Genomic DNA, 17,698 nt, shown 5'->3' with positions numbered 1-17,698 from the left:
GGTTTTCACAGAGGAAGAATGGAAGGATCGAATCAAGCAATTTATCTCAATTCATTTGCATTTGATGGGGAAATTTAATTAATCTCATGATATTATTTCTGATTTCCGGTGGCTAGCGGATATCGAAAGTGTGCTAAAAGCGTTGTGTAAGATTTACCCGGATACCATTCATCTGTAAAACAATTTTAATATCTACATTTGGAAATTATTAAATATTTAGAAACAAATAAACGCGAAAGAAGAGTTCATGTTCAAAGAAGGTAAAGAATCTATAAAATACTTGCTGAGCCGACGAACTTCTTCCGGCCAAAATTGGTGTTTTTCTACTAAGCGAAGGTTTAATTCAATCTCCGAACTATTCGTTAATTGAACACTGTAGTTGGTGGTGTGAAGCAATCTGTGAATCTATGAATCTACTTGATGTTATTTGAATGCTTAAACACGTTAAAACACGCGTTATTCTTCCTGAAAACCCATTACCACTTTCAAACAAGGATCAATTCCACTAACGCAACCATCGAATTCATCAATAACACTTATCACGATGTGATTTTGGAACATATGGGAAACCAATTTTCCAAATTTTATCATTTTCCTTCTCTCGCCGTAACATTGATCTGTGGACAGAGACGAATGGAATGAAATAAAGACAGCTCAAATCGGACGATTCCTCCCTTGAGTTTCGCTCTTAGTAACACATTTGGCGACATATTTTTGGTTATGTAGACAGAAGACATAGGATTGCGTTATTTCACTTAAAAATCCGTTTTCACTTTCGAACAAAGATCAATTTCGTTAGTGCAAACATTGGATGGACTAAAACATATGGGAATTTAATTTTCCAAATTTTAATATTTTAATATTTTAATATTTTCCTTCAGAGTTTTCCGAAAATTTTTAGATTTTTCTCTCCATAACACTGAACTATGAACAGATAAGAATACAACCAAAAAAAAAAACGGCTCTAATCGGATTCCGGACCGAGTTGCGTTGAAGGGTAGCATTAAATTGGTAATTATTCTGGAAAAAGTCAGAAGATGAATTTCATCTCACACTAGGAAAAAATATGCGATGAAATCGGTATTTACCGGGGACAGGCCAGTGAAGCTGGATAAATTTTTCCGTCAAATACAGCCAATTGCATCTAAATAAGTATATTGCGAAATTTCATGGCTGTTAGGACCAGTTTTGCCACACGTACAGATTTATCTGGAATGGTACAGATTTTTTCGTTATTTCAGGTGCAGATATTCTGTACGGAACAGAGTACAGATTTTCGTCAAAAAGTACAGATTGGCACACATTTTTTCCATTTCTGAAAGTTCTTACATTTAATCAAAGCAACATTATGGAACCGTTCTGAATCATATTTCGGACACTTTGTTCTAATATCTTGAAATGCCTAATGCACTGATGATATAACTATCAAATTATTATCACAATTGCTTCTTTAAAAAAATCCCTTGGTTTCACTATCATTTCACATGAGAACTACATTTAAATTATAACATAATCGGCAGAAATCTTACAACACTACTTATTATCGTTTGTGTTTGACATTTCCTTAGCGTGACATTTCCAATGATTGCAATGCAATGATTGATCAGTTTCATAAGGACGAAATTCCTTACAAGGATCGTCTGGAAGGATTCGCGTCGGACGGTGCGACGTATGTTTTGCCCCAGATCAACAGATTGAATCGTTTGTTCCAGGGTGATAAACCTGAATCCACGATACTACATGAAAAGCTGAAAGATTTTTATTTGATCACTAGCTGACCCAGCAAACTTTGTTCCGCCCAAAATTTGTTTTTTGTTATCAATACCTTCAAACATTCACGTTTTCTTTCTATGAGCAAGTTCATGGGTCCAATCGAAGAACTGTTCTTCTTGATATTCTAATCGACCCCATTGAATTTACCTTTTACTATAAAATTCCTAGTATTTCTAAGAAAACTCATCATTATAAAATCAGATTATTTTCAGACGCAATTCTCGTTCAAGATTTTTCAACCACTTGCAAATAACATGTTTCTCCGTTACATGGAATAAATTTTTATACAGAAAATATAAAAGAATAAAGACAGCCCTAAATCGGAAAATTCCTTCCTCGAGTTCTGCTCTTATCAACACATTCGGCGATACTTTTTTTATTGGTATACATAGAAGAAGATATAGGAGTGCGTTATATCGTGCGTAGAACATATGGGAATTTAATTTCCCGAATTTTCCTTTTTTCTTTCAGCATTTTTCGAAAATTTTCAATTATCATGTTTGGTTGGAATATTATAGGTTGAAATACGTGTAATATTCTTTTGGGACCCCCTCTCCATTCCAGAGGAGAGAGGGGTGTCATACCATCATAGAAACATTTCTCATACCCAAAACCCCTCACATCCCAAGTTGTCGAGTTATGCAGAAACTTGTGTTTGTGTGCCCCTTGTAATTGGTGTTTCTTTTGTATGACAGCCCCCCCCCCCCTTAGAGAGGGAGGTGGAGTGTTTAATTGTTTAATTGTGTTTAATTGTCCAACCTAAAACCTCCATATGCCTAATTTGGTTCCATTTGCTTGATTAGTTCTCGAATTATACATACATGTATGCAGCTCCCCCTTAGAGAGGGGGTGAAATGTCTAACCACCGTAAACACATATATTGCACCCTAAAACCTCCACATGCCAAATTTGGTTTCATTTGCTTAATTAATTCTCGATTTATGCAGAAATTTGTATTTCATTTGTATGGCAGCCCCACCTTAGAGAGGGGGGTGAAGAGTCTAACCATCATAGAAACATTTATTGCACTCTAAAACCTCAATGTGCTTAATTTGGATCCATTTGCCTGATTAATTCTCGAGTAATGCAAAACTTTGTGTTTAATTTGTATGGCAGCCCCCCATTAGAGAGGGGAGAGGAGTATCTAACCACCGTAAAAACATTTATTGTATCCTAAAACCTCCACATGTCAAATTTGGTTTCATGTGCTTGATTAATTCTCGAGTAATGTAGAAATTTGTGTTTTATTTGTATGGCAGCCCCCCTTTAGAGAGGGGAGCGGAGAGTCTAACCACCATAGAAACATTGATTGCTCCTTAAAACCTCCATCTGCCTTATTTGGTTTCATTTGCTTGATTAATTCTCGAGTAATGCAGAAATTTGTGTTTCATTCGTATGGCAGCCCCCCCTTATTGTGGGGGGTGGAGAGTCTAACCACCAAGAATCATTTATTGCACCCTAAAACCTCCATATGCCAAATATTGTTTCATTTGTTCTTGAAAAAATTTTGCAAATTTTCTTTCTTCCACGGATTCGTCAAGGTGCATGCGTGATGGAAAATTATTGCTTTTTAATTTTGTTTTTATGTTATTGAAGAAATGTTTTGGGTTGGACTTTATGTCGGACTCTGGTTTTTTAATTGTAATCTTCAAAGGCGTATTCAACAGTCGAGTTGAGCTGTTCGCAAATGTTCAAATAATTTTCGAGATTAGCGTCATAGTATGTCTTATAAATAATCATAATCATTTTTGAGATTCTTTTGTTTTGATTCAACCAAACCGCATATTTTGTGTTTATGACGGATTTGACGGATGTGCTCCCTTGGCCGAGTGGTTAGCGTCATAACTAACATGCCGGGTGTTCGGGTTCGATTCCCGTTCTGGTCGGGGGAATTTTTCGTCAAAGAAATTTCCTCCGACTTGCACTGTGATCACGCGTATTCTAGAGCTTGCCACTCAAAATGCATTCAAGGCGTGTTATTTGGCATAGAAATCTCAACTAAGTACTAATAAAAATGACGCAAGTAATACTACGTTGAGACGGCGAAGTTCCTCTAGGAACGTTAGTGCCATTGATGAAGAAGAAGTAGAAGAAGAAGAAGACGGATTTCACGCCAACTCGTCTTAGGAGTTGGCAGCACCATATCAGATTGCAGTGAAACGTTTTGGGTGTGAACATATTGGTCATTTAAGCAACTTTGCATACTTGAAATATTCCAAAAATAATTGGACCACTTTTTGAAAAGAGCCAAAGATTTTTTAAATTTTTTTTTCAAAAATTTCTGTCTCAAAAACTATAAGACTTACAAAATTTTGATCAAAGAAGAAATTATAGGAAATCGTTTCATAAAAAAATATTTAAAAATTTATTGTTTTTAATTTACAGCAACATTTTTTTTTTAAAACTCAAATTCAATTTTCTCAAAAACGTATTTTTTTAGAATTCTCAAAAAAATTGTGTGAATAGCCCGTACAATTATCAACAAGTCGTCCATACATCCAAAGATGGGCACTTTTACAGGAAAAAAGTTTTTCTAACGACAACTTTTTTATATTTTCTTTGAAAAAAATACAACTGATCCTAATTTTGTTTAAAGTCAAGATAGCAATATAGTTTAATAGACAAAGTTTTAGATCTTGTTAAAATATAAACTTTTGTCGAAGACGTCAACTTTCTATCTTTTATAGTTTTTAGAATATAAGTCAGTTTTGAATGAAGACTCCTGAAAAAAACAAAGTTTTGTTCGAAACATTTTTGTGTATAAATTCTCAGAATGAATGAATGAAATTTAGGAAATTACTTAGGTTTTGTTTAAAAATTATCAAAGAATTTTTTGAAAAAAATTTCATTGAAAAAAAATTTGAAAATTAAAATTCATTTTTCTCGCAAACATATGCTTTTAAAATTCTGAAAAAATAGATATAAATAGCCCTTAAAATTTCCAACAAGTTTTCCATAAATCGGACGATGGGCACATTTACATGGAAAAAGTTTTCCGAACAAAAATGTTTTTCATGTTTTTTTCGAAAAAATGCTAATAATGTTCAATTTGTTCCATTTTTATGTATAAATTATCGCATTTTGAATGCTCTGCAAACTTTTCTCTATTTAAAAACATGCCAAGAACATGTCAAACGTGAGAATTTACACACAAAAATGTTTCGAGCAAAACATTATTTTTTTCAGGAGTCTTCATACAAAACTGACTTATATCCTAAAAACTATAAAAGATAGAAAGTTGACGTCTTCGACAAAAGTTTATATTTTAATAAGATCTAAAACTTTGTCTAATCAACTATATTGCTATCTTGACTTTAAACAAAAGTAGGATTCTTTGTTTTTTTTTTCAAAAAAAAACATGGAAAAGTTGTTGTGAGAAAAACTTTTTTCCTGTAAAAGTGCCCATCTTCGGATGTATGGACGACTTGTTGATAATTGTACGGGCTATTCACACATTTTTTTTGAGAATTTAAAAAAAATACGTTTTTGAGAAAATTGAATTTTAGTTTTTGGAAAAAAAAAAATTAATATTTTTTTATGGAAATTTGAACGATTTCCTATAATTTCTTCTTCGACCAAAATATTGTAAGTCTTATAGTTTTTAAGATATAAATTTAAAAAAAAAAATAAAAAAAAACTTTGGCCCTTTTTAAAAAGTAGTTTAATTATTTTTGGAATATTCCAAGTTTGCAAAGTTGCTTAAATGACCAATATCTTTACACCCAAAACGTTTCACTGCAATCTGAAATGGTGCTGCCAATGACCAGTTGAGTTGGCGTGAAATCCGTCTTATGTTTCTTCTTTTTCGTCTTGTTGGTATCTCCTCCTCTATTATTTCATTGATTATCGAGTAAAAAGTCGTCACTACTAATTCAATGTTTTCCACACTTCTAAATAAACCCTGCCAATTGATATAGTTAAGCTTACGTCTAAATAATTGATGGTTTTCTTTAGTGTAATCAGAGACTTCCTCAAATTCATAATCAAATGGTTTTTGGATGTTATCTACAAATATAGAAATATAGTAAATTGTTTATTTGGTTGAATCCAAGACCGTTTCACAGTAGCCGGAAGATAAATTGCCAAAATTTCAATGGAATGTCTGCAAGAAATTTGGAAGAAATGCAAGATTTGTTAGATCGTATGTTTCAAAATTTAACTAGGAGCTTCGATCACAATTGATCAAAGAAGATGAATTTCAATTTAGCCAGATTCGGTAAAATAACGAAATTCGGTGATGACATCGAAATCGTATCAAAAAAGAATGATGACGATTCACTAAACATTCACTGAACTCTAATTGCTGTCCAAACAGAAAATGAATTTACAAAAACCACGATTAAAATAGATAACGCTGAAACCCTACAACACTTCCGACAGTCCGCATCCCAGATGATAAACTTTTGTAGTCAAATCACCAAAGCAACAGCTCGCTAATGGCACCGCTTTGATATGCAAATCCCAATTTGCCCACCGCTGAACAAGTTGTTGCTGTTACCTTCAGCCGTCATCCAAGTTTCGTCCGTTTCGGTTCGGGGTCGTTCAGGAAGAACACAAGACCAACACGAAAAGCCTCCCTCCGTCCGTTCGTCGTTTCGGTTGATAGTTTTGATTTGGCATGGCATTCGGCATGATTTCTCTGTCGCTTCGCGCGCTTCTCATTCGCTTGTTCTTCTCAGCGCGGTTGATGCATTTCTCCTTCCCATTAAACAGAGAAACGAAAATAATAAAGCAATTCGATTCTTTTCTTTTTGTAATCTCGAGTCATTAATCAATCAACACCTGAGAAGAACCTGCGAAACGTCGGCTGGTGAAATTTTTATAACAGTTTCTGAGTGATGATGGTCACCGCTTCGCGCGTGGGGAAAGTTAATCAACATTCTTTCGTCTTCGATCTTTTGGCTGGTTTGGAACGAACGGACAATCCTTTCCGCGGCGGTAGCAGCTGTCGTCTTGGTGAGGCAAATGCTTCCCAATTTCTTGCCAATTTTTTGCTTTGTTTTCTGTATTAGAAACACTCCAAAGAGAGTGCGAATTTCAACGCAACGGAGGCGGAGTCTTGGATTCAATTAGGGACCCGCATGAAAGTACCCAATTTTTTGGACCGCTTGATTAGGGTCAAATTTCGGGACTTAGTTCGACCCATTCATGCGATGCTCCAGTTAACCAGTGTTTCTTTCTCCTTTTCTCCCGTTTCAGGTAATCGGATTGGACCAAATTTTGCTAATCGTAATGCAACGCGATGAGGTAAAGATCATTGAGAAGTTTTGCCTATCTGGGATAATCGGACGCTGCAAATTGGTTTAGCATTCGCTGCACCGGACCGACGATACGGCGGATCACGTTTTTTCCCTTCTTCTTGCTTCTAGGTCGGATCAGGTTTAGTAGCTTTAGTCCGACAGGATCACCTTAGCCACCACATACAGCACCCGAAACGAGTTTCGTGCGTTATTCGCACGAAACAAAAGCCAAAATCCTCAAACAATTCCACAGAAAGGTCAGTCTTTGCAGCAAGCAGCGGTTTGCCCGGGGCATCGATCCGAGATTTGGACACCCCAAATATAGCACCAAAACTATGACAATTACAGAAGGGACGGTGCAGAGCGTGTGTCGTGTAGCGGGGGGAGGGAAAGGTCCCTACCAAATCGAGTCACCGATCGATCCATATTTGATGTTTATAATTTCGTAAAACAATAAACTGACAGCAAATCCGACAGGCGACAAGCGGCGACCATCGATTCGAATGACAACCGGTGAGGTTTGAAGGAATACGGTAGAAAAAAACGGAGAAAAAAAACTGAAATAAAAACACGACCGTTGCGGTACTGTTGTTGTTGTTGGCAAAGCAAAAGCGAAAGTTATTTGCATAAAACACAATTTCATAATCATTCGGAGGAAGTTTTAGCGAAGTTTTACGGCGCTCCCCCCGAATGCTGCACAGCTGCGTTGTAAATTGTACAGTTTCTTCGCTCCGTTCGTTCACAGATATTAATGAGTCGAAAAGAAGGTCAGCGAAGATCTCGGGTTTGAGGCTTTAGAGATTCGTGTATCTGCTTTTGCTGGCCCTGGTCCTATAGGTTCTCATAAAGTGCGTCATCGCCGATTAACGACAAACGCTGAGCGAGACAACAGCTTGACGTAACTCTCAAGCAACGGAGCCAATGGATTGGTTGCGAAGACGATTCGTGGACATTTGTGAGAGAGAAAATCTAGGCCTAGAACAATAGGGTTGACAGAATTCAGTAGTTCAGATTAGGTTAGTCTCACCGGAACCTTGACTGCAAAGGATGCAAGCTCTGACACAATGTCGGAACAGATAATTTTATCCCATGTTGCATATACTGGTTGTTCTAAAAAGAGGAGTAGGGTACAAAAAATCTTTTTTTTGACAACGGATTCAGGTTTACCAAAATGAAATCTTCACCCTTTTGTCGGGCTAAAAAAAACTTTTCAACTCATTCTCTTCCTTCCTCTTCATTCAATAATAAATTAGTTCAGTTTTTAAATGCGAAGTCGGAAATTTTAGGCGAGTTTTGACATGTTGTAACTTCGTGAAAAATCAACGCATATAGATGGGATGAATCATCATTTTGAAGCTACTACTTTCAGATATTAGAATATTTTACGTACATATTTATATCATGGTATATGTAGGTGTAGTGGACAACAATATCGAGAAGAAATGAAAAATTGAGATAAAAAAAAAATTGAGATATATTTCAGTTTGAATGAAAAATTAACCGTCGTCTTTGATGATGAATAATTCAATAAAGAACCATCGCACCGTAAATCGAAAGGCAGTTTTGAAAACTCTGATAAATTCTACGCAAGGATAAATTGTACAAACGCATGAAAACGAAAGTTACGAATCGTTCATTTTGAGAGCCGCGCAGTATTTTGTACTTCTGATACGATTTGCGATTGGATGCTTCTATAATTTACTCCAAACTTTGAAAAATCGGCAAGAAAAAACGGCTGAACGTATCAATATGAAACGTTCACAAATGTTTAGGGAATACACTAAGCTGAAAATTAGCCTGCAAACACTGCAGAATTACAGTGGATTTTACGAAGCACTAAAAAAACTCTTTTGAAATCGATGCAAAATTTTCAAATATTTTTTTTCGTCAAAGTAGGAGTTTTCTAAACTACCTTTCAATTTGCGGTGCGATGGTTGTTTATTGAATTGTTCATCATCAGAGACGAAGGGGTATTTTTTCATTCAAACTGAAATATCTCTGTGTGGGAAGGTTCTACAGGAGCGTTCTTGAAACCAAATGAAAGCTGGTTGATAAGGTTTATTGGATTTGCCACCTCAATAGGTTAACAAAATTTTTAGTTAGTCCAGAATATATATTCATGAAAAAAAACAAAGAAAAATCTATTTTTCATTTTTTCCCGATATTGTTGCCCACTACACCTACACACACCAAGATAAAAATTTGTACGTAAAATATTCTAATACCCGAAAGTTGTAGCTTCAAAATGATGTACATTCCATCGATATTCGTTGATTTTTCACGAAGTTACAACATGTAAAAAATCACTTAAAATTTCCAACTTCGCACTTTGTTCCTCTAATTTTTTTGTCGAGTGTATATTATTTTTAATCCACAAATAATGGTTGTCAAAAAGACGACGTTTAAAAAAAACGTATAAAAATCAATTCCCTTTTTAATATTTCGGATATGACCCTAAAATGCAACGATCTTTTTGAAAAAAAAGAATAGGGAAAATTGTGTTGGCCCTAATTATGTATAATATTTGCGCAGTTCTATGAAAACAGCAAACGATGGTTGATTCATTCTTGTTTTCGCGAGAACAATACGTAAGCTGTAATGTCGTAATTTATGTCCTTATGCTATGTACTCGTATAAAGACACACATATTGCAGCCACAGGTGATTAGGTGAGAGGGGGGCACATTCGAACACTTTTTTCCTTGATTTTTAATATTTTTTGTAAACTTAAAAAAATCCTGAATTCATCCTGGCTGTCATTTGAACATCAATGTATCATGAGCGTTTTAGAGGTGTGCGTTGATGCGATTACGAATGGTTCATTCGAATTTTTGAAAATTGCTTTTTTGTCCGAATGTGCCCCATGTGTGGGGCACTTTCGGACAGTCCTAGGGCACTTTCAGACAAGGAAAAAAATGAAATTTTATGTTTATCAACAATTACTTCCGTTTCCTCTTATTCCCAGCATATTCTGCATTTTTCTGTTTATCAAGATTTTTCTGAAAGGAAACTGCTTGCTATGAGAGTCAGTAAAAATTCGTGATTTTGCTTTCTTCCGTTTTCGAGTGGTGGTTTTCCGCGGTGAAGTTTTTGGAAAAGGTTCAACATTTTCCGGGGACAAAATTGCCAAAGTAAAATCTATCTGTGCTGTAGATTCAATTTTTGCAGCATTGTTGTATTACCCGATGAGTTAGTTGCTATCTTCGCTCCAGTTGGTGAAATCATTTGAGCATTCAAAATCCTTTTCGGAAAAAAAAATTTTGAGAATGGGCAGCAATGACTTTTTGATTGATTTTTGATTTTTTTGAAATTGATTCGTTTCCGTTGCTTTTTGCTACCTTTTTCAAATGTTCCAGAACATTGAGAAACAGTTTTCCCGTTATGCAATCGTTAGTTGGGAAATTAGCAAAGACAATGGACCCAGTTGGACCTGTGAGCTAGAATCATGAAAACGTTCTATTCGAAACTAGTTCGATAGCTCTTTCCATCTCATCTTCGTTGATGCTGGTTCTATCGGTTTCTTTTTGTAGTTTAGAACCATCATTAGGTCTGAGAATCAGACAAAATTGTTGTTTGTTAGTAAACAACAATCAGACACAAATTTTATGAGGTATTAAACAGTGTCCGAATGTGCCCCACCACCATCCGAAGATAAATCATAATTTTATTTCCCTGTTGTAGCACTTTTTTTTTCATTTCATCTTAGTTACTAGCTGAGGTGGTATATTAAAAATCGTTCACAAAGGAATTAGGGAAATACTTACAACTCAAAAAAGCTCAAAAGTTTCGAAACGTGTATGGAAAAGAGCACTGTGTTGTTTTCGTAAGTTCCGTAAGTTTCCGGGAGGTGTCAAACCATATGACAGCTGTTGGTGGAAGGGCTGTTAACTTACTTATATTTTTAATTTGGTTGAAAATTGTACCACTTAATTTTTACAAGCGTTGTCCTAGACTGCCCCCCTTTCCCCTATATATCACCTAACATCGATCATACAATTTCATGTTTAGATTCGTTATAAAGGTGACATTTCACACTAAAAAAAATCTTTTACTGTATTTTGTTTGTTCCATTACGTTGTGAGTTACAGGGTGTTAAGAATTGAAGTCAACAAAGAGAAATTTCGGTAAATTTTACACTTTTTCTTTTATAAAGGCGAAAATGCAAGCTAGGCCGCTGAAATTGTGAATGGTGTTAATGGTGCCAATACTGTAACAGTGAAATACGTGAAATTTTTTTTAATTAAAAAAATTTTTTTTTTAGTGCAATTCACTGAATTTAGATCTCTACTGTCAACAAATGGACCGTTTGAAGCTAGCGGTTGACCAGAATCGTCCAGAATTGGCGAACAGAGGAGGTGTAGTGTTCCATCAGGACAACGCAAGGCCACACAACTCTGGGAGCTTGATTGGAATCTTTTAATGCATCTACCACAATGAACCTGGCACAAAAGCAATCACTTATCATCTTTTTCTCGCAGTGTAAAACTTCCTGAGTGATAAGAAATTGGGACCAAAATAAGATTGTAAAAATTCATTGCTAGAGTTCTTATCCAATAAGGACCAAGCCTTCTAAGAAAAAGGCATTAAAGCTACCTCTAGAATGACAAAAAATTTCCAACAAAACGGTGCATATTTGACCCAAATCGGGACATATTAAAAAATATTCGAATTTCACTCAAATTACTTCTCCCCAAACCTAATATTTGTATCACTATTAACCATTAACAACCGATAGATAAATAATGCTTGTGAGCAATCATACACAAACACTCTCCACATTACGGTATGAAAATCGACGCGGTACGTCCTATTTTTTCATCGAGCTGCTGCTGTACGGTCATCAGCTGGATGACTGAATCGCGAATGAAGCGTTTATATTTCGATCAACCAGCACCATTATTCCACAAATACAAAATCTCCTCCAGGCGGCACGAAAATCGATAAGGATCCAACCGAACACAATTGTATCACTGTGTGTGTTGGATCGATAGCACGAGAACGGTGAAAAATTATAGGAGGTTGTGTCCAATGCGCGACCATAGATCGTTATAAGAGATTATTTATTTGGGGTGATTCCAACATGAATTTGTTAGTTGAAACACCTGACGTTGTGTGAAATTATAAATACAAAACTCAGTCACTATAATACATTATTATGAACGAGATATACTCTCTCGATCCTACAAAGTTCTAAAATAAAATTTCCACTGTCATCGGTCACATTACATTTTTCAATATACTTTGCATTTGATAGTTAGAGATACCAAAAGATTCATATCTGATCATAAGACAAGTGTTTCAGCAGTAAAATTGAATGTTATCAAACATGAGTCAAACATAATTCATTGTCAAGAAACCTTCTAAACACCTGACATAGTTTCCATGATTTCACGAGGAAACCTCACGAAGATATTAATATCAATGGATGGGAGATTTAATGCAGCAATAAGAAAACAGCCATTCGTTAACCGTACAAAAATAAATTACTGCTAAATGAAATAGACATCAAAAATAAATTATTCAAAGAATATGTGCAGCACTAAATACACAAAGAAAAAAATTATTATTTATAAAATTTATTAGGAAATTATTAGGAAAATCAATCAAGAAACTCTATAAACTTTGCTAAACATAAATACTACACTCGATCAATCAAACAGAACATAAATAACTATAAGAAAACGTGGTCAACATTAAGGGAAATTATTTTCCAAAAAACTACAGGAGCAAATTCTGTCGATAGAAGATAATAATTGTCGTTTGAGCTCGAACAGAAAAATGGCGAATTGTTCCAATGAATGAAGTATTCATTGAAACAATTCGCCATTCGCCATTGTTGGTTTAAGTAACCAAGTGTCGAATACTAGAAACGCCAATTATGCCGTCTACCTTCGACCAAGAACACAAATTTTCTTTAATTTTTCAGAAGGTCACGAGCAATCAGTTTATTTGTTCATCTATTAACAACATCAACAGGCCTAAAATGGTTTTGCCCCAAAAAGAAACGAAAATTAGTTCTAAAATAATACTACTGACCATATAAATAAGTACAGGTCGGACTTGATTATATACTGACTCGATTATGTATGATTCGATTATATACCATTTTGAACTCGATATACAGTTTGAAAAACAAATATTTTTTTTATATTGCGAATATAAATGTAATATTTCAACGTTAAGGTAACAAAACTACCAATTTTCACGAAAATCCGAGAACCACTATATCGATTTGGCATGGAATAGCTGTATGTTAACCGATTTTTTTGCCATAAATTGAAGATATGGATACGGATGACATGTGGTTTCAGCAGGACGGCGCCACGTGCCACACAACACGACCGAACATGGCCATATTGCGATCATGATCATGCGATTTGAACCCGCTAGACTTTTTTTTGTAGGGTTATGCGAAAGACCGTGTCTATGCCAACTCTCCGCAAACTCTTGAACATTTGAAAGACAACATTCGTGAAGTTATGACCGTGATACCGCCCCATATGTGCCGAAAAGTCATCGAAAATTACCTGTTCCGGATCAAGGTGTGCGAGGATGCCCTAGGTGGACATTTGAATGATGTTGTATTTCACACATAATGGCATAAACCAAACTTTAATTTGAGATAAAAGTTTCATCGAAATTCGAATTCTAAGTGTGTTTTATTTGAATTTACTTTCGGAATTTAAAGTTGGAAAACTCTGTATAAATGGAGTTCTGTCTGTCTGTCTGATTCTTATATACTTGGAAATTACTGAACCGATCGGCGTGAACATTTGTATGTTCCCCGGCCCCAAAAACCTCTCATTAGTTTAATACTTTGATTTAAAAAAAATTTTGGTTGATTTTTTTTATTATTTACTTTGAATATTTTCTGAAATTTTCATTTCCAAGCCTATTGAGAATTGCGTGAAAAAAGAAACGTTTTTTCACTATAGCTTTTATAGTGTACCATTCATGGATTCAGAAAAATTATCTAATTTGTTACCCTACGCAATATTTTCCATAGCGTTGTTGATAAGGTTAAGCGGAACTTGTTACACGAATACAATGAAATAATAGATTTTAGGAAAATATAAAAATATAAAATAAAAAAGAACACTGTTGAAATTCTGAAAAAAGTTACACATATCTAGAATAGGAGTATGCACACATTTAAACACGAATTAGAGTCGTAATGAATCTCAAAATATCAAAAAAAAAATTGCAATATTTCAAGATTTTTTCATAGTACAGGTAAACTTCGATACAACGTACATTTCACTTTCAAAATTGTACGTTGTATCGAATTGTACGTTATATCGAAGCATGATAAAGTACTCACAAACGTAGTCTATAATACATTATTGTGTTGCTGTTTTAGTCAAGTTAATGAATAACTTCAATCAGAAGACGAAGCCAACCTTTCTCATGATGTTTCCCTTCGTACTGTTGATTAAAGATTGATTCATTTAGAATCTGGAATCACAAAACCAGCTGTATTTCGAAATTGATTGAAGGTACAAAACTTGTTTTAGCATCACAATACAGATAATTCATTGTTCTATCAGAAAAAAAATATTGAAAAAAAATTTCCTTTACACTTTGAAAAGGTGTACGTTATATCGAGGTAAAATGTACGTTATATCGAGTGACGTTATATCGAGGGTACGTTATAACGAGGGTACGTTATATCGAAGTTTCCCTGTACTTTCATAGTACAGGTCGGACTCGATTTTCCGGAGTATTGATTTTTTTTTCACTCCGGATAATCGAGTCAAAACAATTTTTTTTCTTTATTTGTTTTTTCTCACATGTATTTTTAGTTTTTTGAAAATGAAAGAGGAATTTGATTTTTGATTCATCCCCTTAAAGTCAGAAAACACCTTTCTCACATGAAAAAAATAAATTTGTCCAGATTCTCTCAGGAGGTGATCCTCCTGAATCCTCCTACGCATATGTTCGAATTTCAACAATGACAGAGTTACAGAACTCTTTTGCTTCGGACTCTGTTGCTTCATACTGGCTCTACATTAAAAAAGTACGCTACGGAGGACGATTCTGATGCTTTCATTTGAAAAATGAGAAAATTTAGTACAGGATATAGTAGTGGAACAACTATATTAATGAATTTTAATAACATTTTGGAAGTGAAGACTTAAAAGTTAATAATTTTTATGTGTTATTATTAATTTTATCCTAAAAATTTATATTAAACTAGATTGTGACTATCAATGAAAATGAAGTTCTTTAACCGCTCCACAATTTGTTCTTTGACGCACAACTTCTATCTTTCTTAATTTGGCTGCAATATCTATATAAACAAATCCTGGTGAAAATTCAAGCAAAATCTTCAAAAATCACGACTTTTACTCAACTGTACATGTAATAGCCACTTAAACTTCACCTTAACGTTGAAAGGTTACATTTCTTCATGAAATAAGTCATATTTAAAATATAGAAATAAAAAAAATTCCAAACTGAATATAATCGAGTTCAAAATTGTATATAATCGAATCACATATAATCGAGTCCGACCTGTACTGTATTCTATTAGTCAAATCATTTCATTTGATACCAATATTGAGGGGATTGCAAAAAAATACATATTCGACCATTTTGTGGTGACGACCTTTTCGAATTTATGTTGTTCATAGTGTAGGGTATTCTCCAAATCAAGCCATTCAGCCATTTTTTGCGGCGGTCAAATTGAATTTCTCAAGATCATGGAATACGCAGTTTTATAATGACAGTAGAATTAAATGTATGTTCCAAATTTCAGATTAATCATTCAACAGGAATGGGGTCAATTTTCTATTAATGTGGGACAACCCAACAAACATTCAAACATCCATAGAAACAGGCCAAGCTGAATGAAACAATTCAAAAAGGAATTAGTTGTTCGGGGCTGCGGTCATCTTGAAATTGGATTTTTCATTATCTGCTATGTTCTACTAGTCGAGAACTTCCTTTTGATACATTTTTGGGCATTTTTCATAAATAACTGTGTTCTACTAGTCAAGCCTTTTCATTTGATATCCATATTGATGGGGTTCTGAGAAAATAGGTAATCCGCCATTTTGTAGTGGCCGCCATCTTAGATTTGCATTTTTCATAAATAACTGTGTTCTACTAGACAAGTCCTTTCATTTGATACCCATATTGATGGGGTTCTGAGAAAATATGTAATCCGCCGTTTTGTAGTGGCCGCCATCTTGCATTTGTATTTTTCATAAATAACTGCATTCTTCTAGTCAATCCCTTTCTTTTGATACCCATATTAGCTATTCAATATAAAATTATTATACAAATTATTCAAAATGTCCGAAAATCAAAAATAAAATACTCCGGATAATCGAGTCTAAAATTCCGGATAATCGAGTCTCCGGATAATCGAATCCGACCTGTACTATATTACTTTCTTAGTACAGTTTTAGATGAATTTTTTTTTTGATAATATTTCTCGATATATCACAGTAAGATATATTTTAAAATTTTTATCTCTTATATGATTCAAAGAAATAGTCATAATTTCTCATTTGGTACCCTATACAATATTTTCCGTAGAGCTGGTGATTCGGTTTGGCGGAACTTTTTACTTCCTTGCCCAGCTCGACCCTTTGTCATGTAGAGTAATTCGGAACAATCGACATTCGATAGATTTGTTATGAAAGTAATTGATACATTGAATGTAGAAACTGCAGCTGGTGTAGGTTTCAGGACTAAAAGAAAATCATCCAAAAGTGCAAAGTTATCATTGTACCAACAGTAACAGAGATAATGAACAACAAGATAACGTCGTCTTAATTTGTTGAATGTATCAAAACATCAAAAGTAGTGCTTTCGAAAACTAATTATAGGCCAATTTCTATTCTTCGAGCATTATCCAAAATTCTTGAATTAGTGATAAATGAGCAAATAAAAAATTATATATTGGAAGAGAATCTTATCAGATGTAAAAAGTTTAGATTTTTACCTCGAAAAAGAACTGAATCAGCCTCACTAGAATTGATTCATTTTATAGTAAGGGGTTTAGATAACGAAGACTATGTTGGATGTATTTTTCTAGATTGAAGTAATGTTTTGGATTGTCTCCCACCTCAAGGATCCTTGGATTTGTACTTTTAAATATTTTCATAAATGTCTTATTAAATTTGACTCTGAAAGGTGTTCAGCAATGTTATTCTGATGATGCTGTTTGTAAATATAGAGCCAAAGACTTCGACACTGTAGGAAAACTAATGCAAAATGATATCTTTTTATTCTCACATTGGTTGTTTGCCAATTGAGTGTAGATTAAAAATAAAAAATCTTGTTTCATTATCTTTTCCCTTAAGGGGTCGAGAAATTAAAAAAAAAATCGAAAATTTTTTGTACATTCTAAAAAAGTTGAAGACGAAGAAGAATGTTCACGAAAACAAAAAAAAACCGTTCGTATAGAAATAACAATGCAATCACTCAGACGAAGAGACATAAACACACAAGCATAAGCACGAACACTTCTAGACTTTGACGCGGTGATACGATGGATATGAGCCGGAGGGGTTCTGGAATCAATACCAGATGTCTCGACAGCAGAAGTCAGATCAGAAATTGAGTACTTTCAGCAACACAATTCAACAGTCTTGAGGAATCGAGAAGCCGTTTAAGGTCTTGTCACATTTGAAATTGAGATCAAATCTCATTTATCATTCCAATGTAGTCCTTACT

General features: G+C 34.5%; 1 protein-coding gene across 4 annotated transcripts in view; it reads left to right on the top strand.

Annotated features, from left to right (window-relative positions):
- The window catches only part of LOC129775480 (semaphorin-5A), a 398,666-nt gene that overhangs the window by 61,775 nt on the left and 319,193 nt on the right, over positions 1-17,698 (top strand). Inside the window, exon 1 of one of the 4 annotated variants that reach the window (XM_055780270.1) lies at positions 7,001-7,020. The exons of the other annotated variants lie outside the window; for them this stretch is intronic. Coding sequence (XP_055636245.1) covers positions 7,016-7,020 — 5 coding nt within the window. The 5' untranslated portion in view covers positions 7,001-7,015. Of the gene's footprint in view, positions 1-7,000; positions 7,021-17,698 lie in introns of those variants that run through there. 4 annotated transcript variants of the gene reach the window in all.

The sequence above is a fragment of the Toxorhynchites rutilus genome, chromosome 3 (assembly GCF_029784135.1).
Source record: "Toxorhynchites rutilus septentrionalis strain SRP chromosome 3, ASM2978413v1, whole genome shotgun sequence".
Lineage (NCBI taxonomy): Eukaryota > Metazoa > Arthropoda > Insecta > Diptera > Culicidae > Toxorhynchites > Toxorhynchites rutilus.
Note: the sequence above shows the minus strand (reverse complement) of the source record. Positions and strands in the feature narration are given on the sequence as shown.